Source organism: Esox lucius, chromosome 1, assembly GCF_011004845.1.
Source record: "Esox lucius isolate fEsoLuc1 chromosome 1, fEsoLuc1.pri, whole genome shotgun sequence".
In the NCBI taxonomy this organism is placed as follows: domain Eukaryota; kingdom Metazoa; phylum Chordata; class Actinopteri; order Esociformes; family Esocidae; genus Esox; species Esox lucius.
Window position 1 is genome coordinate 7141777 of NC_047569.1, and position 24180 is coordinate 7165956.

The following is a 24180-nucleotide window of genomic DNA, read 5'->3' on the forward strand; positions in this document are numbered from 1 at the left end:
AAATATTAAATACTTTGACACAGAAAGTGAGTGGTACTGGGTTGATGTTCCTCTAATACCAATGTCAGCCTGTAGGCAGGCCATATTTCATTCACAGTATACCGCACAAACACCCGTGGACTTTACAAAAACCCACCCAAATGTTATTTTTACTATACAATCCTGGGGGTATTTCAGAAAGGAGGGTTAACATACTCTGAGTTTAAACAACAACTCTGGTTTGATTGAATCTGAGCTGTCAAACTTAGAATGTATGGTTTCAGAACAGGTGGTAACAATTAGTTCAGTCAACTTTGAGTTAAGTTAACCCTGAGTAAAGCACATGCAGGCGGAGATAAAAAGCCTTCATCAATGGAACGCAGATAACATGAATTACCATGGCATCATGAGAAAAAGGGCTTCAACCCACTACTTCTCCCAAGTGGAGTTAGAAATATTAATGTATGCATAAGATTTTGAGTACATAATCAAGAAAACAAGCAATAAAGTAACAGCAGCAAAATAACTAGTGTGCTAGCCTGGTAGAATTGTATTAATTGAAAAGATTTTACATCTTGAGTGTTTTACTTATTAAACATTTATATAATGTGTGTGTGGGGGTGTAATATGTATGCAGGTGCAACCCAACAGATACAAAACGTACTTGGCCGTAACTGAAGATAAAATAAAAATATACGAAAAGTGTAATTTCAGTACAAGCAATTGTAATGTTGTTTAGCCTCCCCTACAATATTAAACAGTTTTCAGTAGCTACCTTCAACATGTGTTATATTTAAGTAGACTTTTCAGCCATTTCAACACTTCCAGAATTTAACATTGTGTTTTCGAAAGTAACACCTGAATACCTTTATGCATTCAAGTCTCCAAATGTGTTCTTACGGATCAAGATGATATTGGACCCCCATTATAGCCCATAGAAAAAAGGCTGAGGGCTGAAAAACAGGTTGGGGTCCAACAGAGGCTGTAGAGATGCCCTCAGTCAAAACAGGTGGGGGCCCACCACCACCACACAGAGGCTGTAGAGATGCCCTCAGTCAAAACAGGTGGGGGCGCACCACCACCACACAGAGGCTGTAGAGATGCCCTCATGTCAAAACAGGTGGGGGCCCACCACCACCACACAGAGGCTGTAGAGATGCCCTCAGTCAAAACAGGTGGGGGCGCACCACCACCACACAGAGGCTGTAGAGATGCCCTCAGTCAAAACAGGTGGGGGCGCACCACCACTCACAGAGGCTGTAGAGATTCCCTCAGTCAAAACAGTGGGTGACCTATTGCCGAAAGCATCTCTGGAGGAAGCTCATCAGACCCAACCACCTCTGAGGAAACAATGGCGTGCATAAGAGGTTAGTCATTCAAATGAATGATACATGTCCATTCATCCTTTTGCCAATGTTAGCTCAGACACACCCATCCATTCGTCTTAGACACAAATTGGCACACTGATTTTCTTGTAGTGGTATAATTCTTTGTTGGCCTACCTGCACATCAATGCTGTGGAAAGACTTCCTGTTCACATAATTTCCTTAATTTACTGAAGGAGCTGTGATAGGAATATGAGTGCCATCAATGGAGCCAATCACACCTGGAAACCCTAAAATATTAACTGATTAAAGCTTCAAGTCTCAAAGCTTCATACTAAATAAACTGATTACTACTTAGAAGGATTGCCTCCAATTCTGTGGAATTCCTCTTTGATGAGTCTTGTGGGTCTGTGACTTGGGAACACTACAAGTGTACAGTAAACGTTTCAGTGCAAGAGTCACATCTCTGACAGCCCGACAGAAAAAGGCTCAGCATCACTGATGTTATACAGAAAACTGAGAGCATGTCCATGATGTGTCATAGGAATGATATGAGGGCTGAGAATATTGTTCAGATAAATCAGGCCTGGGTCCATGTGGGAACAAAGCCGGCATTGCTCCCCCATGTGGAATCTGTGCCCACGCCCATTTTCTTTCCCCTTAAACATTGCAAATGTTATATGAATTAGATATGACCCCCATTGATAAAAAAAATCCTTTCATCTTGGAGCCGGTCCTGAGATAAATGACAGTTATGCAGAAAAAAGGTCATGCTCAAACAGATAATTATCAGGCAATGATAAAACATCCAAGCGGTGTCTGATCACCCTCTCCCATCTGAGATTATTTGTACTTCGATATCAACTGGCTCTTTGAGAAAAGGACACGCTATGTCTGATAACTTCAGATGGAAGGTTTCAGTTAAAGAGTAGGATAAACTCAGGGTTAGTTTCCATCATCTCCGAGTCAACTAACTCTAAGTTATCACTAAACCCGCTTTCTGAAATAACCCCTATCTGCACATTGATCTGCCCATCCCCATTGTTTACAGAACAATGTAATTAAAAATAACCCAATTTTCAGGAAACCTCCCGCATCTGGCAACAATGCCTGCAGGTGTTTATTAAGCAAGTCAAACTCGTTGTTTCTCCTTTCTCTGAGAGGAACATGGATATTTCAGGAAAAATATGTTTTCTGATTGTATAATGGTTTTAAAACTGATTGGATAAAAATTAGCCGGCAGCAGAAGAGAAGATTCTCAGCTCCATACCTTTTATTTCTAAAAATAAAAATGTTTTTGGCCCATTCCATTTACCATCATGTAACCGCCTGTTGAGTGTGGTGCCAGCTACCATCTAGCTGGACCAATCATGCATTCTCATGAATTATGGGTGTGAACTAGGTGATGACGAGTAGGAAGCACCCTCTCAACGCTCCCAGTGTGCAGAAATAACAACAAAGGATTCTTCTGAGGAGTTTAGTGTTGATGCTGCTAAGTTTGATTGCTGTTGCTCTATGTACTGTACTGTTTGTTCTTGTGAATTATGGCACTTTGGTACTAAGTGAAGTGTAGGTTTGATTAGTCAAAGGTCGATTCAATCACATTCAAATTTCATTTTCTCAACAGACATTGGAAACCCCCCCCTGCCCAAATGGTTTGAATCACAGCCCAAACAGACTGATATCCATGTAGCGTTTAAATGTTAGCCTGTGGGATCAGCCAGCTGTGCGAGATGATTAGAACATATCTGTAACTTTAATATTGTAGACTGTCAGTCCTCGCTTCCATCACTAGTTGAATTAGAGAGAAGATAACTTCCCCAGCCCCATTTTCTTTTAACTGAATAAGGGTTGGGAGGGGAGCTTTGTTTCAACTGCCAACTGTCGCTCGAATAAAAGGAATGACCGTGAGATGATTACACATTAAGTTAGTAAAACTAAATCATGAATTGTCCCTACCAACTCAAAAGTCTTAAACTACCAGTGCCATCAGGGTTATACAGCTCTGGAAAACATTAAGAGACCACTGCACCTTTTTCTTTCCTTTCCAAAAAAGTTGAAAAGGAACGTTTTGAGTGAGGAACAGCGTTCAATTTGCAGTGGTCTCTTAATTCTAACCCTTCTGTTCCTCACTCAACACCTTCCTTTTCAACTTTTTTGGAAAGGAAAGAAAAAGGTGCAGTTGACTCATAATTCTTTCCAGAGCTGTATGTTAGTCAAAGTCCTTTATTAGCAATTAAGATTCAAGGTGTTCAGAGTGCAGGATGAGTTATCCCAACTGGGGGCATACCCTTTCACACACAAACATCTTGCATATCAAAGAAAGCTTTATTTTGTGATTGATTCAGAGTTATAGAGAGAACAGAGACATGGAAACAGAGAGGCTTGCTTATCCAAGACCACTCACTGTAGTGGTCCAATCTTCTGGCCTAGATCTAGTGTGTCAGAGCTCCGTTTAAAGCCTCACAAAACCACTGGGAGAAGGATGACGTCGGGAGAGGGATAGGTCCAAATCCACTAAACCACTCTGGGATGAAATAATTCCATTACTGGGTCCTATGTACCACTCTTCTATTGTCTCAAGGGAGATTATAGTGGTGGTGAAGGTTGTGGTTAGTGTGTGTGTGTGTGTGTGTGTGTGTGTGTGTCGCGGAGCAGAAATAATAGGGATGGGATTTAGAAACCAGGGAAAAGGTGGCAAAACACATACTCACACTCGCACACACGTGCAATCCACAGTTGATTACATTCTCCAAATACAGCTCTTTCCCCATTTTTTAATCTTCATTCATTCCAGACACGTCGATGGGATTTTACAGATCTTTATATAGACAAGGCTTAAGCTGACAGGCAAAACCTCTGTCATGACACTTGAATCTTGTTCTATGTCCTGTGTGTGTGTTTCAGATAGATAAAACACATTTAAAGTGTGCTCTCGTTGACTAAGCACTGGTCACAGGGTAAAAGGACACAGTGAGATGCTTCTGCATGAACTTCAGCTTTCATTCACAAGAGACATGTTAGAGAAAGTGCTCTCAAGACGAATACAAACCCACCCACAAACAAACAATAAGAGAAAGAATCCTATATCTTCAGACAAAAGACTGGACCAAAGACCTCAATCCAATTAGTACTGGTTCTCATTGCTCTCTTTGTCTTTCTCTTCCATTTTCTCTCTGACTTTCTATTTCTTTATCTTTTAGTTTATTTCTCTCTTTACTTTTCTAATCCAGGAGAAATCTGATAGATGGTGTAACGGATGGGAGAGAATATGGCATCTCTAAATACAAATTAGGTTAATTTACACCCCAAAAAAATGTGTTTGAAATGTTTTGGAGATTATAAATGAAGTCCTCGCCAAAGATTCAGGATTTACCGTCCCTCCCACATCCCATGTGAATTAACTGTTACTAGCTACCTTATGCAATACGATGAATATGTCCTCAAAAGGCCACTCGCTGCTCCACCAGTCATAAATCAATCAAAGGATTTCTCTCGTAAAGTTCAATTGTAAAAACAGTTCTTCATCTGTCCCTGTAAGACAACACTTTGATGAACTCATTTTGGTTCCATTTAGAACCGTTTCCTCAGAGAATTCTACATGAAACCCAAAAGGGTTTTTACTTGAAACCATAAATGGTTCTCCCGGGAACCATGAAAGGTTTTCCTATGGGTAAAGCCCCCCAAAAAATATTTTGGAGTGTAGAGCATGGTGCTGGAGTTATGAGTTGGATTTTTACTTGGTGTATGGCCATACAAACAAGTACGAAAATGTATGCACTCTCACTACAGTAATTTGCTCTGGATATGTAAATGTGTGTACGTGTCTGGGTAAGTTTCTGCCAAACGTCTGTGAAATATGGGAAACGTTTCCACTGTCAAGCAGTCATCCGCCCCACCCCCATACACCCCCCCCTCCCACACACACACACCTGACTCAGTGCCCTTCTTACACACGTGTGGACAGACGCTTTCTGCAGGAACTTCAATACGCTGCCTCAGGGTGTATTTGTGCGACACTCATCGAACCGTAGTGAAGTCGGAGCCCGGAGCGCGCTGGGTAACTCGCCTCCCATGGCACAGTCAGTGCACAGAACTGATGTGATGCAGCTCCCTCAATGCTGCCAGCTTACATAACAAATGCACTGTTACCAGCATGCAGTTATACACACCTGAACAACCACCCCTTGCATACACAGCTCTACGCACGCACGCAGACATACACAGTGTGCAAGGATACTCAGTTAAAAACGGCCTGTGATACATCGCTTCCAGATGAAGTAGCAGCATTCTATTTTTATCACCAGAAGTGTTTGAAGAGACAATCAGAGCCTGCAGCATTAATGGAACAGAAGTAAAAAAATAAAATAATAATAAGATTCCTTACAGATGAATGATACATGTACACTCACCTAAAGGATTATTAGGAACACCATACTAATACTGTGTTTGACCCCCTTTCGCCTTCAGAACTGCTTTAATTTTACATGGCATTGATTCAACAAGGTGCTGAAAGCATTCTTTAGAAATGTTGGCCCATATTTATAGGATAGCATCTTGCAGTTGATGGAGATTTGTGGGATGCACATCCAGGGCACGAAGCTCCAGTTCCACCACATCCCAAAGATGCTCTATTGGGTTGAGATCTTGTGACTGTGGGGGCCATTTCAGTACAGTGAACTCATTGTCATGTTCAAGAAACCAATTTGAAATGATTCAAGCTTTGTGACATGGTGCATTATCCTGCTGGAAGTAGCCATCAGAGGATGGGTACATGGTGGTCATAAAGGGATGGACATGGTCAGAAACAATGCTCAGGTAGGCCTTGGCATTTAAACAATGCCCAATTGGCACCAAGGGGCCTAAAGTGTGCCAAGAAAACATACCCCACACCATTACACCACCACCACCAGCCTGCACAGTGGTAACAAGGCATGATGGATCCATGTTCTCATTCTGTTTACGCCAAATTCTGACTCTACCATCTGGATGTCTCAACAGAAATCAAGACTCATCAGACCAGGCAACATTCTTCCAGTCTTCAACTGTCCAATTCTGGTGAGCTTGTGCAAATTGCAGCCTCTTTTTCCTATTTGTAGTGGAGATGAGTGGTACCCGGTGGGGTCTTCTGCTGTTGTAGCCCATCCGCCTCAAGGTTGTGCGTGTTGTGGCTTCACAAATGCTTTGCTGCATACCTTGGTGGTAACGAGTGGTTATTTCCGTCAAAGTTGCTCTTCTATCAGCTTGAATCAGTCGGCCCATTCTCCTCTGACCTCTAGCATCAACAAGGCATTTTTGCCCACAGGACTGCCGCATACTGGATGTTTTTCCCTTTTCAAAACCTAGAAATGGTTGTGCCTGAAAATCCCAGTAACTGAGCAGATTGTGAAATACTCAGACCGGCCCGTCTGGCACCAACAACCATGCCACGCTCATAATTGGTTAAATCACATTTCTTTCCCATTCTGACATTCAGTTTGGAGTTCAGGAGATTGTCTTGACCAGGACCACACCCCTAAATGCATTGAAGCAACTGCCATGTGATTGGTTAATTAGATAATTGCATTAATGAGAAATTGAACAGGTGTTCCTAATAATCCTTTAGGTGAGTGTACATTCATCCTTTTGCCAATGTTAGCTCAGACACATCCATCCATTCGTCTTAGACACAAATTGGCACACTGATTTTCTTGTAGTGAAGGAGCTGTTATAGGAATATGAGTGCCATCTATGCAGCCAATCACACCTGGAAACCATAAGATTCCTTACAGAGGGCCTTGTCAACTCTCCTTACAGTCAGTGTGAGGCATGTGTACAGGCATTATCCAAAACTGACGTTGGTTGTCAGGTGGATTTACATCTTATTATAGGAAACATCCTATTCATAAAATTGTGTGTTTGTAATAACACATCTTCCAGACACTTAAGCCAAGATCTTCTCTTAGCCATGGTGCCAGATAACACTGTTTGCCATCACTGAATTATGCATGGTCATTTTCCTAACAAAGAGTGGAAAATATACCAGGGCACTGTGGTAAGAGTCTGTTCTTAACAAGCGTCCCCTCCATGAGTGAGTCAGCGAGACAGAGAGACAAAGAGAGAAGAGAGAGATAGACATAGAGAAAGACACAGAGTGAGAACGAATGGGGAAAAGGAGTGAGAGCAAGACAGAGAAAGCCGACGGAGAGACAGTGAGAGACAGAAAAGAGGTACACATTATTCTTTCAACCTCTAAAACAACAGGTGGTTATCAAAAAGTCCTCAGACTGTCAACACAAGACTTTATAATGTGGTAGCAAGTCTTCTGACTCTCTTTCCTTTCCTCCCACATTACTAGTCCAACTCTCCCCATTAACACTTTCAAGGCTACAGAAAGTGCCTCCTTCAACTGTCTTGACTCTCATCCTGGTCCCTGGTTCAGGGCAGCACCCAGTGGCCGGGAAGACGAGATGTTATTTAGGCCAAAGAGAGGTAGGTTACTCTGGAGGTAACTGCTGACTAACTCCAGTTAAGTACTAACCTCTTGAAAACAGACTACGTACACATAAACAGAACATTGAATCTGGCATGAAAGAACAGTTTGCATGAGATAATGAGCAGCATTACTTCTGGTGTGTTGGACAAATCTCAAATTCGCAGGTGTGAGCGTCAGGGGAGGACAGATTTGGTCCTGAGTTCAAGTTTTAGTGCTGAGTTCAAGATTACTCAGGCTGCTAATCCCTCTTGTTCTAACTGTTTGGTTTATTAATGTGGTAAAATAAAACAGCGGGATATATGTAACACAGAAAGTCATCTGAATATTTGATTCAAACAGTCGCAGCAGAGAGTTGATATTGATTCAGATTGATTACGGTCCTTGGCTCGTTTTCCCCAGTGGCAAATCGAGCTGTGCCCCATGTATTGGATGTAATTCTGTCATTCATTTGTGTCAAATATTACTTAATATTGTTAGGTATAGCTAACAATTGCATTTTTGCTTGGGTAAAACGTGTGTTCTCCCACTGGTATTATTGTATTTGAGTAACACAGCTCCAGAGTGCAGCTGTTTCATCCATGCTTAATGCTTTCTGTGACGGAGGGGCTGTTGGAGGATAACTTTTAGGTGTTGCTCAATGTATTTAGTTGAGTGTGATTTGCTCAGGGTGCTGTTATGTCATCACCCCACATACTGGGAGCGCTAGCAGAGGTAGCCCCTTGGGTGCTGTCATAGAGAAGTGTTGCCAAAGAGGGCTCAAAGTTTATTGGAAAATTTTATCATGTTATATGTCCCCCAGCTTTGATCGGACTGATTGTGTCAAGTCACCATCATACTTTCAAACCTACACTAGTTAGCTAAGCTGTCATTGTGAATCAAGTTATCAATCCACTTTTCAAAATGTGTCATTATCAAGAGAAGCTAAGATAAAAACATCTCGACCGTCATCCGTCAATGGACTTAAACATAGAACAAGCAGTCAGGTTACTCTGAATAGAGATGTATATATAAATGGAAAAGATCCATCATGAAACAATGGTTGTGTAAGATAACAAGCAGCATTAGTTCCAATGTGTGGGACAAATACCAAATTTGCAGGTGTGTTTTCGAAGGAAGCAATGGCTAAAAGCTAGCACTGCAAAACATGCCCAATTTAGAATAGATTTTTTAAAATTGTTAATATGATAAAATAAACAACAGAACACAATACCAACAACTGTTTTTACAGTATGCTCTGAGTCAGTGTATGTATGTGGCCAGGCAGGTTCAACCGTCTATAGGCTTGCAGAACTTTCTTCAAGAATCTTCTGTCTGAGACCCTATCAGCTTTGATACAGTCCACGTCTAATCGACCAGCATAGTGTACTTAAAAATTATACAGGCTTTTGTCAAGCATCGTTTCGAATAGATGACCACTGGAGGTTGTGGAGTATATCCCATAACACCAGGTCAGTGGTGCAGCCAGTCAAGACGCTGTCGAGGGTGCAGCAATATTATTTGGAGAGGACTCAGGACGGCATACCAAAACAAAATTGCGCCGCCTTAGGGAGTATAGTTGCTGTTTGCCCTTTTGAAAACATTGGTGGTGTTGAGGGTCAATGACAAGACCGCAGCTATGTGAAGGAATTTAAAACTGCAAGCTCTACAGCAGCTCTGTTGATGTGGATGAGAGCCTTTATAACTGAAATAGGTTGTAGCCCGATGTGTATCATTCAGAATCTCCCTGTGTTGCAGTGTTGCAGCTATAGCCTGTTTTAGATAAAATGCCATCATAGAATATTGTGAGAGCTTTCATTGTCTTGTCTACAGGCAGACATTAATACTGTAGGAACGGCCCATCTGAATTCGGTCACTGTCTACTTCAGAACCTCTGAAAGAATGTGCATGCATCCCTGTCTCTCAGCACGCTCATTTTAGTTGGCACTGGCTTAATGGCATCATTCCCATCAGTCACAATTAAACCACAGTTTGGAGTCTATTTACCATATTATGTTGCTTATTTGGGTGTGTCTTGTTAGTATTACATCCATTATTTGAAAGTGAAAAGGAGAGGGTTTTTCCTGAAGGAGCAGTAGGTTGGATTCTAAATCAGAGGCAGCGGGTTGGAACACTGGACCACCCCAGACCATTACAATATAAATAGGAACTGAAAGAATAATGCAGTTAATTGCTTTGCGTAGAATTAGGTGTTAATGTGATATTTTTTCAGGGAGGGGGGATCAATATTGAGGATAAATGATGAGTCTCATCTTACAATGCTCTTATTTCCTTTTTTATTTGAAATGTACATACATTCCAAAGGAAACTGCTATATTGGCAGGAAATATAGGGACAGGATACACTAAATGTACACAAAGTTGACGTACATTTATTAAGAAAATGGGTGGTTAGCTTGCTTCATACCACTAGCGGGACTGGCAAGACATTGCATTCAGTAAAATAATCATGGCAAATACAGGTGATTCAGGTATCTATATATTTAGTAAATGTAGTAAATTAGGTTTTCTTGCCTGATGTGGCTCCATTAATGGCCAGTTGTTGTTGTGGTAACTCCAAGTCGCTGAAGGAAAGCTATGCTGTATTGCTGTATAGTTTGATAATGTGTGGATTTGCTGGTTTGCGTTCAAAAACAATTATGTTGAGTTTCACCCAACAATCCACTAAAAGGTCATGGCTGGGCCGTCAGAGTGCTGGTGATGAGGTTACTATACCTGCATGACATCCTCTCTCTCTCCCTCTCTCTCTCTCTCTCTCTCTCTCCCACTCTCTCCCCCCTCTCCCTCTTCACTATATTACTCTCAGGATGTACTTTCCCTTTATTTGCCCTAAGACCCCAGGGCCTAAACATCCTTGTCCCCCAGACCCTTTCCTTATGACTCATACACTGTTACTACTAGCTCCTCAGTGAAAGAGAACGCGGGGGAGGAATATTAACAACTGACTAATTCATCCAAGGAAAAACTGACAACTCCACTTGAGTGGACAAAAATAATACAAATAAAGAAACACTAAATAAAACATCCTCTGTTTTCCTTGGTTCACCGTTTCACCTTTCCTGACCCTGCCCAGATAAAAAAAAAAGAGAGAAAGAGAGAGAGGAGCAGTGCGTGTCATCTATGTCGGCATATACCAGAGGGTTCAGATCAAAGCTATGTTGTCCACGAGACCGAGGCTAGCATTCAAACACTGTATAATAGAGTAAGTGAGTGAGGGCTCTTTGTGCCCCCCCCACTCCCACCCACCCCCACCCGCTCTTAGTACTGACCGAACATGACAGGCCAGGAAGGACTTAACGGAAAGCATGCACCTGGCCCAAATACAAAATGTTGTTCACCTCCGTTGTCATCTCCAAGCTTGGGACCAATTGCTTTTGTGATTCAGAACTGAAATCCAACTGAGACGTTGAGAATCAATGCATGATTATTATTTAAAAAATTACATGAGGATCACGATAGCTGTCTAATACTAAGCTCAATTGAAAATCCTCCTCTCCATAATCATATCTAATTCATTACAACAAATATCCATATTCAGCAACATCCATTGCATACAGTATTAATGATGTGAATCACTGAAGGCACAGCCACACCAGCAACCCTTACAATGTCTGCAGCAGAATGCTTCCGTTAGATCTAAGCATGGACATCTGTCAAGCTCTGTACCTGAGGAACACCACATACCAAAGGTATTCAAATCTTACCCTATGGTTTTGTCTTGTATCTGATCATTTAAAGCACCTACCTGTAATATTAAGGTGGGTTGTTATACTGTATTTGTCCTATTTGAAAGGTCTGCACGGAATTAAATATGAAATCTGTTTTTAGCATATCCGGCTCTCACTGAGGGACCCTCTGATAGTCGGGAAACAGCCTGGGGATTCAGCCATTGTTAACAACAAACCTGAAACATTGAGTTAACTGCCTTGCTCAAGCGCAAAACAGTCTTTTACCTGGGATTTAATCTAGCAAACTGTTCAAACCCTTTTAATCACTAGGTTATACCTGCTGTCCTGGTTGCCCCATAGACCCGCCACCTGGTGTCGTGGGTTTATATTCCTGATCAATAAAAAACCAGTGGAACTGGCTCTGAGGTCCCAGTTTAAATTTGAGGGCTTTTAAAACCTTCTGCTCCTACACATTATCCCTGAGAACATACCGGACATATCTGACACAAACAAAGACACACATCCACACACCGCTTTGTGACACACACTCCTCCACACTTGTCATACACAAAGCACCTGGATGTGCCTTGAAGGCATCCGTGCGAGCGGGTACATGCGTCCGTCACTCACCCATATGAGCCATTCGGCATGTCGTTGGCACAGCCATGAAGCCGCCCACATGGTAGACCCTGCGGGCCAGCAGTGTCCCAGCGGTTACGACAGCCGAGCCGTTTGACCGCCTACGCTGATTACGGGAAACGGTTGACGGAGCCACTGGACCACCTAGCGCCTCCATGTCCATTTAGCTCGGAGGACGAACGCGGTCCGAGGGTCCGACGTCGTTACTCGCAAAGCCACGAGCGGGGAGACAAACTGGGCTCCGAGACGTAAAATAAATGGGACTGTCTCTGGCGTAGACTTTTGATCTCATCCAGATTGCCAGTCCGGTGGGTAGAATCAGTCGAGCGTCACCTAGTCAACAACTATCCGTCCGACCCTGTCACATCCTTCCAGTTTCTCTCTCTATCTCTGTGAACTCTAAATCAGTCGTTCTCACGCCGTCTGCCACAGCAGCCCCCTGCCATCCATCTGTCAATCCCGGGTCCTCCCTCTCTCCCTACCCCCCCACCCCCAACCTCACCCCTCCCAACCGCCAATCTGAAGCTCGGAAGGCCTTTGAACATGTGCAGCTGTGCGCGTGGCTGCTCAAATGCCGCTCCGCACAGGGATTTACAGGAAAGAACCCCTTAATGCCTTGTTTTTTTTTATTGTTTTTGGGTGGGGGGTAGAAAAGTTAAAATGGACACACAGGGGAATAGGCCAGATGTATCCATACACCCTGGTGCGTGCACTAGGCTAGGCTGGGTCAATCAGGCCCTCTTGGGAGTTCAGTCGGGTTAAGGTAAGCGATGATGTAACAGTCATTATTATAGTGCATCTACTGACACTGCAGAGAAAACAACACATTGTTTTTGCCTGCGGAGTCCTTAAGCCGTTTGCATCCATTTTAAATCCCACAGAGAAACAGTTACTGGGATGGAATGGGTCCCAGTTTCGAGCTTAGTGGAAACAAGTTAGTGAGGGGGACAATACGCCGATATGCATGTTGTTTTCTGAGTTGAGGCTTACATGCAAACTAAACTGGCTGCACACGTGCTTCCGCATGCATCAACAAGCGCAAATTCATTGTGTCTATCCCCACGAGACACGATGATTAATTTGAGGCAAAATGGCTAAATCCAATGTTAATTAACCATACAATTAGGGACAGGTCAAAACATACATGAAACATTCACACATAATGAGATTGCTTGCTGTTCCTAGCACATTTGACTTGGAGATAAACATTGCTGCTTTTTTTTAACCTGAAATACATTTACAGAATTCCGTCGGATGAGGATCGATATCTTTATTAGAAAACATAATCGGGGTAAACTAGAGTTACACAGCCTGTAAACACCCTCCCCCTAAGAGTAAGCCTCTCACAATCTGTGCGACAATGTCGATTGGGTCTTCCAAATGTGCCTGCCTTTTTGTGGGAAGAACGGTGGTGCTTATGTCAGGTAACAGAGTTAACCATGAAGATAACCTGCTCGGAGCAGTTTAGAGATGCAGCGTAGGTTGCCATAACAGCATACCTGGGGTAAAATGTATTCACCTTTCGTAGTACGGGTTAATCAGGAAGTTACACTCGACGTCACCAAGTTACTCCTGAAATAACCGCGGTAAGCTAGTTACCTCGCTTCGTAGTATACCCCTCAGGAGTCATTCAAAATAATGTTTTTTTTATATTAAATATCTGCATCTTTCAGTGAGCCATATTGGGTAGAATTCTTGCATCAACCAATGAGACTGGGTCTCGCAGCATGTTTTGTGTCTCATGTAGAATCAAGTTAGAACCAGAACCAGGTTCTACTTGAGCACCGGGCAGCGTGGATGCGCGGTGATTCACGCAAGCAGTTTATAAGGTTATTGAACCATGTGCACACTATGTGTAAATTTATTGCGCAATTTTCACACACACAGGGTGGCCAGGTTAGTTTGCATGTTAGGGTTTGTGTGGTTTTGATTATGACTGGTTGCATATTCAAATATTTTGTTCTCTACCACTATCTTTAATATCATTGAGTCCACCCTCATGTACTACGTGCAAGGAGATATTTTTTTTCTCATCTACATAAGTATTCAGACCCTTTGCCATCACACTCCAGATTGACCTCAGATATATTGACTCTAAACATGACCTTCCTTGAAAGGTCTTCACTGGAGTCCACCTGGGGCAAATTAAATTGACTGGACATGATTTAGAAAGGCACACAACTGTGCATATATGGTCCCACATTTTAGAGTGCATGTCAAACTAAAAACCAAGCCATGGTTTGGGACTACAAAGACTTCCTAGAGCTCCCCCTAAAGCCTAAACGAAATAACTAGTCAAGAAAGTCATTGCTCAGGGAGTTGGCCAAGAACCCAATGGTTACTCTAACAGAGATTCTCTTCAAAGATGTCCGAATCCGCCAGAAGTACAATCATCTCTGCAACACTATCAATCAGGGCTTTATGGTAGAGTGTCAACACATTTCTGAGCAAAAGGCTTATGACATTCCGCCTAACCCTAAATGCACACTGCCTGCTCACTAGCGCAACAAAGAGGCACGCTCCCATTTATTTCCAACGACAGCCAGCGAATCTCAATGGCAGTGGGTGGAGCTAAACTCTGAGACAAAATCTCCCAGCGGTAGTGACAGCTGAGAGTTGACAAATGTTGACCCCCAAAGTGGACCAGAAAATAAAATATAATAACATTGCACTGGTCAAAGTAATAATGTCATGCCAAACAGAAGCAGCCTACCAAGCTTTCTAACAATTTTTGCAGTCTGCAATGTATTAAGTGTATACACTTAAATCTAACAGAACATTGCAGTTACGTCTTCTTTTATATGGCAGGGTGATAATTCCATTCTACTTTTTCACAGTTTTTCAAACTGGATCTGTGACCATTTTATCCAGATTTTGTTTACTTTTGATTTGCCACATTACGTTGAAAGCTTGTCAATTTAAAAGAACATTGATGGAGATTTTTCTGTTCACTGCAGAGTTTACGTTAGTTGGCAAATGCTGGCTTTTCACCAGTATCAGGTGTACGATATCTCCATTATTGTTCTTGTGTGTCGCGTTGGAGGTGGCGTCACGGCAGTTTTACTGTGATGTCACATTGGGTGGGTACAGGGTACTAACTACCGTGGAAAACAAACTAAGGCGAGGCATGTAGTGCCAAGTCGAGCTGCTACTATGTGGTGGAAAAGCTCCCAAAGCAAGTAGAGGCGAATGGAAGCCGATACCATGCAGTGGAAAAGCACCATGACAGATGCTCATCTGGCTCATGCATGGACGTGTTGTCTGTTGAACGAAGTGAGTCTATTCATCATTATTCAGACTTGGACGCAGATGAGTAATACAGAAGTGCTGAATCTGATGCAGGAAAAGTAGGATGACATCCATTCTCTAGATATGCATTTGTATATCAATACACGTTTCATAAAAGCTAGCTGTCCTTATTAGCTAGCTGTCCTCATGCGGTAACAATCATTGCTAAACTGATAACGCAGGCTACTTATTTCACATGAAAACACATTCATTGTATTTGCTACAATATATTTGATGATCAAGTATTTATTGTGTTGTGGTTTCCTGTGTTTTGTGTGCCACAGAATGAAGAGAAAAGCAGTTTTTGTTAAGAAAAGTGAGGGAGGGAAATGCAGAGCAGGATTCTGTGTGGTTCTGGGGAGGATATTTTACATAATATATTTGTTTTTGTTATTTCTTTTGGTGCTCAGGTTGCTGGCTAGTATTTCATACATATTGAATCCAATCTGTTTTCTTGTATTTATATACACAAAACCCATTAATTATCATGAGCTGCATGTTGAATAGTGTATTGAATAGGCTCATGTTTTAAGTTCTCCTTTTTGAACTGCTTATAAATTAGACTTTATTTTCTGAGAGTGTTATTTTTGTAAAGCAAGCTTACCTTTCTTCCAGATATTGGGTGAGCCTGCTGTTCTTTAATACTTAATTTATTAAATATTGAATAAGCTAATTTTGAGCTAATTTAGAATTAGTACCTGCTAATTGTTAAGGTAATTAATAGGTAATTGTGTATTGGCCCATCTATATTTTCTTACTTTGCCTTTTTAGTTATGCAAGTGAATTTAACACATTTTTGCCAATAGTAGGCTATCCAAATGATGTAATATAAAAATATATGTTTATATGTACAGATTAATTGTCTGTTGTATTGTGATTATTGTTTGAACAATGTTTGAATTTACAAAGTAGGTACATTTTACACTGTATCTCATGTAGATTTTAAATCACCTATGACATTTCATGTAGGATTAATGAATCATATTTAGCTAATAATATTTTACATTCTAGGTATGGTGACAGATTTCACAAGTATTACAAACTATAGAGCTAATATAAAGCCAGTACAATATCAATATTTGGCCATTCAAGTGGTTACAAAGATACGACTAAGATCTTCTGCAAATGGAACTTTGTCCTATTTCTAAATTAGATGGCGCCACCCCATATTGTGCTCTTGCCACCCCACGTCAAATCCTGGACACGCCACTGTGATGAGAAACATATTATTGCGGTGTACAATTTCCCCATTATTAATGATGCATCTATGGCTTCACAGAGATATAATCCTAAACATAGATGCATGGAAGGGATGGAAGAGATCATTGGGATCATGAGTAAATGACATGCATATTTTACCAACAGAAATAATGTAATCGGATTATGATTACTTTTGGATTACTTCAGTTGAAAAATAATAGGTGCGCGCAATAATTATGACACGTTGTTTGTTTGAGTTTATTATTTAATGTTATTAAAACATATCATATTTGAACCAAAATATGAATTGTGCGCCTCAGTTGTGTGTATGATCATCATGCGCCCAAAGGTGGACGCGCATAACTTGTTTAGTGATGGAGGAAGCGCTAGTTTAAATTACTCCGGTTTTGGTTGGTTGGATGGCTGGTAAAAACAGAGTATATCTTCGATAATATTAGCAGAGTCGTGTAAAACGTTATTTAGTAATCTACTCAACGCATAATTCTTACAACAATGATAGGCAACAAGGCCTACCTGGTGTTATATTTTTTTCAAGTTTCAAGGTTAATTTGTTAAATGCACCGAACAACACAGCCAGGATGAGTTGCACCGAATAACTTTTACAGGAATTGTTTAATAGATTAGGCAACTAGTTGTTAGCTATAAAATGGTGCTGCCTTCAAGATAACATGGAATTTACCATGTCATTTGAGGAGAAAAGGGTGTGTTGGGAAGCACTCTGCCAAAGAATGATTATTTGCATTTGACGCGGCCACATCAACTCCGTCCATACAGGTAGGCCATGTGATTCTGCTTGCTTTACATCTCTGAAAATTGTGTTCATTGGTTGTCATTGGCTGCTGACGTCAATTAAACTGAGAGTGCAGGTTTATAATCACAGTATATTTCTTTCATTTACGTTTTGAAAATCCATCACAGGTGGCCATAATAATCGCAGGTTACATTTGTGCGGGTAAATCGTATTTCTATGCAGATGTTCACGATTACAAAAGTGCATTTGCGTGCCAGGGGTTTCTGCAACATTTTGACAATGTTGGATGTGGAGCAAATCATCAGAGTACTGAAGATTTACTTTATGCGCAAAAAGCTACTGATATCAACATTTTTATATACAACAATGTCAATGTCAATAACCTTTTCAACAATGTTTTGAAGCAATTAAAAACATGAATGAAACACAAATAACAGAACAGGCTTAAGCATCATTAGATTTTGGGTAATGTTCAGATACAAAATCAGATTCTGGAAGATCAAAATGTATTGGATTAATGGTCATGACTGAATATCTGACAGACCTTTAGCGTGTATTGTAGAAATGTAGCCCAATTATATTGAAGTAAAAAGCAATGGTTTAGAAACCCATTTCCAAAGGCACTGTAGCCTACACAACCCATAAGGTAAAATGTGAATTCCGTTATGTAAACTCTAACATTGACTGATCCCACAAAAGATGTTCAGTTAGTTATAGGCTATTCCTATTTGTTCCAATGCCTCTTAATATGAAAGTAATCTTTGAGTTTGAGTAATCAAAAAGTTACATTACTGATTACAAATGTGGACAGGTTACTTGTCACTGAAATGGATTACATTTAAAAAGTAACCTACCCAACCCTGAACCAGAAAGACTCTGAGAGCTGGAGGAAAAGGCATCTGGTCAAAAATGTAACTTTTATGCCTGAATGCCAAGTGCTACATCTGCCGAAAATAAGGTACTGCTCATCGCATGATCTATACCACCTCTATGGCAAAGCGAATGTGGCATCATCATGCTATGGAGATTGTCAAAATTGATGGAGGACGAATATCTCAAAATATTGCAAGATACTTAAAGAAAACCTGATGCAGAGTGCATAGGATCTCAGACTGGAGTGAAGATTAATCTTGCAGAGCACAATGACCCAAAGCACAGGGAATTTTCTTTACAATTTTCTTACAAATGTAATACAAGTCACAAATCTGTTAAATGCAGATGACAAATTCTGTGACATTCACATAAATGTTTGAGTATAAAAAATTGTCTTACATTTATTTGATAATAATCCTTTGTTTTTGTTAACAATAAATTATTTATTTTGGGATCTTAACATGTTTAAATATGTTTGTGAAACTGTATGAACATTTTTGTTGACTATTGTTTTTATTTGAAAGTTGTATTATTTATTTGAGACTCATAGTATATATTTGTGACTTGCTTACAACATTTTGATAAAAAATCTCTCCATATTTACTTGCTTGGTAACTGATTTTTTTTTCCCCGAGTGAAACAGAATACCATGCAAAGACATATGTGCTGAAAAGTAAAAACTTAATTTAGCAAAATTGTATATATTCTTTTGGGTGCCAATACTTTCTGGAAAGCATTGTTATTTTATTTGAATATAAATATATTACAAAATGTTTTGTCCAAGCAATTGAATTACTTATATATATAGTTGTCCCATATGTTTAGCATAAAATAATCTGTAGTCCAATACTTCTTTACTGAGCACCAGTGGGAATCAAACTTATAACACTAAGCATTGCAAGTGCTAGGTTATAACCAACAGAGGAACAACAAACTCGCAATCTCTCTCTCTCCCTCGCTGTCTCTCTCTACCCCCTTAATCAATGTGAACTGTGCACTTTTAACCACTCAATCTCATTCTTGAATCCTTTAGCATTCACCCATCTCTCTCTAATGTACTTTCTCCATTGTGGCTTATTATCTCACTAACATTTGAGAGGTTTCCTTTCCCACCCACCCCTCTCCTTTTCTTCATCCTCACTCGTTCATGCTTCATCTCTCCCCTTCTCCCGTTCAGGACCGCAAATTCCAAGAGGAAATTCATCGACTTATGAAATTCAATTAGTCCACTGCTGTGCAGCATGACCTATGATGGTTGTTAACGGCTGGTTAAATACATGATGAACCCGGTCTCTGTCATGGCGGACGGAAAAGGCCTACAGCGAAGACATGACATTTTCTGATTCATTTAGGCTCAGTGCAAAAATCGACGTGGTCTTAATCCAAAAGAGCGCCCTGTTCACTATGTAGTACTCTACTTTTGATCAGGGACCATTGGAACACGGTCAAATGTAGTTCTCCACAAAGTCACGGTTTTGTACCCAGACATGAACCCCTTAATATTACAGACAGGTCAATGTGACCCAACTGGAAAAGAGTGAAAAATCCTGGGATCCATTGACCCTGAACCCCCCAAAATTTTATACAAACCTATGCCCTTGGCTGATGGTACTCAATACCCCAACAGATCTTACCCAATTGGGTTACAACATAGAAAACGCAAACAACATTTGAAGAAACAGTGAAGGAGGGAACCCGTGGGCCACATAAAGCCATACATCTCTCCATGGATTTAATAGAATCAGACAGAAAACATATAGCAACATGCAAAGAGCAAATGAAAAAATAAAAGGAGGTTAAAAAGAAGTTAAATTGATAAAGAAGGGAAAAGGTGTTCAACAGTTAAGAAATTAAGTAGAGCAAACAGAGCAGCGGAAGGCCAGAGGTTATGAGACAGGTGGGAAAAGCAACAAATCTTACAGAAAGAAAAAAAGCAAGACGCACACTTATCTTCGCACACTATTGCCTAATTACTACTGTTGATGGCGTCCCTCAGTGTCGCGCAACAAATGGATTCCCAGGTCCCCCTAGGGCTGGGAATGAAGAGAGGCACAAGAGTAAAAATAAACATGACACTACCGCAGCCTCTTAATGTATTCGCCAGTCTATGTGGTACAGGGAGCTCCCCAAGAGGAATATACCAGCCTTCACATCAAAGAAAGAGGGGTGGGGGAGGTGGAAAAAGAGACAGTCAGACAGAAAGAGAGTTTGTAATTGTGTGAATTACTGTAGCACTCCAATACTCCCAGAGCACGCCTTTCCTTTCTCCCCTCTTGCCAAAGATGGATGAATATGTGTAGACGGAGATACCTCTAGGAGCAGAGACCGGCTTACATGCTAACCATCTGATTACCCAGACTTCACAGGAAGTAGAGAAGACCTTAGCAGCCTGTTACTTTAGCACAGATTTCTGTCTGGAAAGACTGGTAAAAGGATTGTGATTGACTGGATCAGGCTCTTGGGTGGCTTCAATTAAGAAGGGTTGATTTACTTAAGTAACTGTAAGGGGACATACAGTATGTGTGTAGACACACACAGCAAAAATACATGCTAAAGAAACTAACACAATATCACATGGAATCAATAAACATTAACACAACAGGCTTAGATTAGAAGACTGGAAAGGTGAAGGGAGGAGAAAAGAAGGGAGAGGAGGATGGAAGAGAAAGAGGGAAAAGGGTAAGAGCCGGGACATAGGAGTGAGTTTGATATTGGAGAGAATACATTTGATATTTAAGGGTTCCTATATTTGCCCAGCTCCAACGCAATTGATATGGAGAGAACACTATTTGGAGATTTAATAGAACAGGACAATATAAGCTACGGTGAAGAACTTAGCTCCATTGGCTACTTCATCCTGGAGGAATGGGTGACAGAGAGACAAGGGGAAAGAGAGATTTATAAAGAAAGAAACAGAGAGCCTGCATGCTGTGATTCATCATCATCGGGAAAGTAAAGGCGGGAAGAAAAACTCATTTGAGATGAAAAAATCCATTTCCTCCATGTGGAGGGGATTAGCAACAGTGTACATCTCCCTCTCTCTCTCTCTCTCCCTCTGTGTGTGTGTGTGTGTGTGTGTGTGTGTGTGTGTGTGTCAAACGCACGCAGACACACACACAAACAGCATGGAGGAGGCGCGACAGTTTGACACTAATGCTGCTGTCTAGGAGCAGGGTTGCACCAATCTGTTGACAGCCTGTGAAGCAGCGCAGAGGCAGACATTCTTCAACAATCTGGGCCATGGTTACCCACTAGCCATATAACAGCTATACAGCAAAACAGGCGTTGAAAACGCATGTCAAGGCCAGATCCTGCACCCCCCCACCCCCCCCCCCCCCGTTTTATAGCTATACTTTGGGTCAACCACATTAGGTCAGTAAAGCCAAGGCTTGCATGAAAGTATAATTAAAAGATACTGGGCCTGAATCAAAATCAAGCACATTTATCCTTTTGACCAGCTACTGGTAATCTAGTCCCGAAATAACTTGACGCTAACTAGGAACGCACAGTCACGTATAAATAACCTATGTATCACTATCGGTACTTTATTGTTCCATATAGGCTTATTTGGGAAATATATTGAAAAGCTTATGTTGTAAACGAACATCAGGTTGTGGTCTTTCTTCAATAAGCCTACACATCACGCAATGTTCTTGGCCAGTGCACAAATCTTCCCCGAGGGTTGCATTGTTCGACGGACCAATGTTCTGAGGCTTTTGAAATCGAATAAGTTCCCCCACTGAGAGATTTTTTCCATTTCCTTTTGAAATCAAATCGAATACTGGAGAGGATTGGATTAAAATTGATAATGGTTTGCCTACACAACCTTTTCGATTCACTTTGGCAGCATGAACGTGTAGGCTATCTGTATAACAACAAGCGCACATACAACTCTTGTCAGATAAGGGCGGGAAAAGCGGATTTTCTGCCCCCTCGCGACAGTCAGCCATGAATAGTTCGGCATTCCGCTGCAGCACCACGGATAGCTCCCTCCCTGCGCTCTCACTTGCGCCGCGTGCAACCCACAGAGGCGAGGAGTGGGCGTGCGCCCTACTGAGGTACCATACTGTTCTACCGAGACAAACAGATTTCCTGCCAATATAAAAATACTTCAATGACTGAGTCAAATACAAAGCTACACTGGATCCTAGCTAAACAAGCAAAAAGGGCCATTAAAGTGAAAAAACATATGGGATGTGAAATTGTGCTCACTCCATTATAGTGAATTATTTTCAACACATAGGCTACGTATAAAACAATTCTTATTGAATGAATGACACAGGAACAAAAACAAAATACAAGGAATATCACCATAAAAATAACAGTACTGAATCAAACCATTCATGAGGACAATGAATGAAGCACGCAAAAGACCGCACAGTTTTAGGCTTCTGGATTATACGCCCTTACCACCAAGGATACCATGAAACATACAATCAAAATTCAGCAAAATCCTTACCCCTCTCAAAACTGATATTTTTGGAGACTTCAAGTTCTGCCATTTAAGATTGATTATGTCTTTGCATAGCTTTGGATAGGTAGGCTATTTCCTCTCCAGGGAAAGGCAAGTGATGCTGTTTTGGAGTAGTGCTCTCACGGAGTCCTTCCATCCACTTATAACATTCTTTACGAATTGGTAGTCTTCAGCAGGTTATCCTATTTGGGAAAAACGTTAAATATCGTCGATATGTCTGAAATCTCGTTATGTTCCCATGTTTCTCCTATAGTCCAAATGAAACGCTTTTTTATTTTGCGGTACTGAACTCTAATTGCTCCTCAAGACCTGGTGGCTCTGCTGCGTAAGGCACGCTTTTCTCCCTCACCACACACACTCAACGTCTCAGCTTTAGCCTGCTCTCTGCGCAGAGAAACAGATGTAAGGTGATGGAGGTGTGACAATTCTCACACCAGTCTCACTGAGAGGAAAATGCGATAATCCGATTATCTTCACAAATTTACCCGATAGACTGCCGAGAGGATGAGTGGGCTCTGCCAATGAAAGTAAGATTACAGCAAAACAGGAGAGAAACTAAGAAAGTCTACTTCCTCGTTAGGCACTTAAAATAGCATAGCTACAATTCAGGTTTCCAATGTAAGCAAATTGACCACAGCGCGGTCACAGTTGCACTGAAGCCTTACAATTTTGTTGTTGTGGAATCAGGAGTTAAAAACGTAAACTTTTATGTTGACAGACATTATATTACCTTTCATCTCACTATTTCTGACTGAAATGGAGAGCGCGCAAGACGGTGGGGCTCTGGGGAGTTTTTGCGGGAACATGAGTTCCCGCGAAGGGAGAAGGTTTATAATTTGACCTACTTCTTTATTTTTCTCTCTCTCTCTCTCTCTCTCTCTCTCCTCCCCCCCCCCCCCCCCCCCCCCCCCCCATGGTATGTAGTATCCAGGCTATATCCTACACCCCTCTGTATTAACTAAGGCTTAGTATTAATTAGAAACTGGCTGGTGCAAAGCCCAAATTCTGATTGGCTGAAAATTGAGGAATGCTGATTGGTGGAATAAGTAAGCAATAAGGCTGGAGGGGTTGTGGTATATGACTAATATACCATGGCTAAGAGCTGTTCTTAGACATGGCTTGTCCCGGAATACCTGAACACAGCTATTACCCATGGTATATTGGCATTATAACACAAAACCTGGGGTGCCTTACTGATCTTATAAGTCACGTTGAAGAAACAGGTGCATTGAGTTGCAGAAACAAGCACAATGCACTACCATAACTGTTGAATGGGAGGTAACTGTTGTGATGTTGCTGTCCTTGCAGAATGTTCTGGAACCTACCAAATTTCTCCTTTTAGGGGGGTGGTTGGTGAAATGGTGATTCAGTACACTGGGGTGCGTTCACAACTACTTTAAATGTCATAGTAGTATTCTTACCTTTTTTTAAAGTATTTTCCATTTACCTTTCAACAGCTTGGTACACTACATACATCAGTAGCATATACTT

At 41.3% G+C, this 24180-nt stretch overlaps 1 protein-coding gene across 8 annotated transcripts in view; it reads right to left on the reverse strand.

Moving 5' to 3' along the window:
- Window positions 1-23462, reverse strand: part of plch1 (phospholipase C, eta 1) — a 79318-nt gene extending 55856 nt beyond the window's left edge. For 6 of the 8 annotated variants that reach the window (XM_034293533.1, XM_034293530.1, XM_034293531.1 and 3 more), the window contains exon 1: window positions 12074-12518. In XM_034293533.1, the coding sequence (XP_034149424.1) occupies window positions 12074-12245 (172 nt within the window). In that variant the 5' untranslated portion in view covers window positions 12246-12518. Of the gene's footprint in view, window positions 1-12073; window positions 12519-22674; window positions 23283-23419 lie in introns of those variants that run through there. The other 2 variants (XM_020050495.3, XM_020050484.3) reach the window with 2 other exon arrangements.
- Between the last annotated feature and the right edge of the window lie 718 nt (window positions 23463-24180).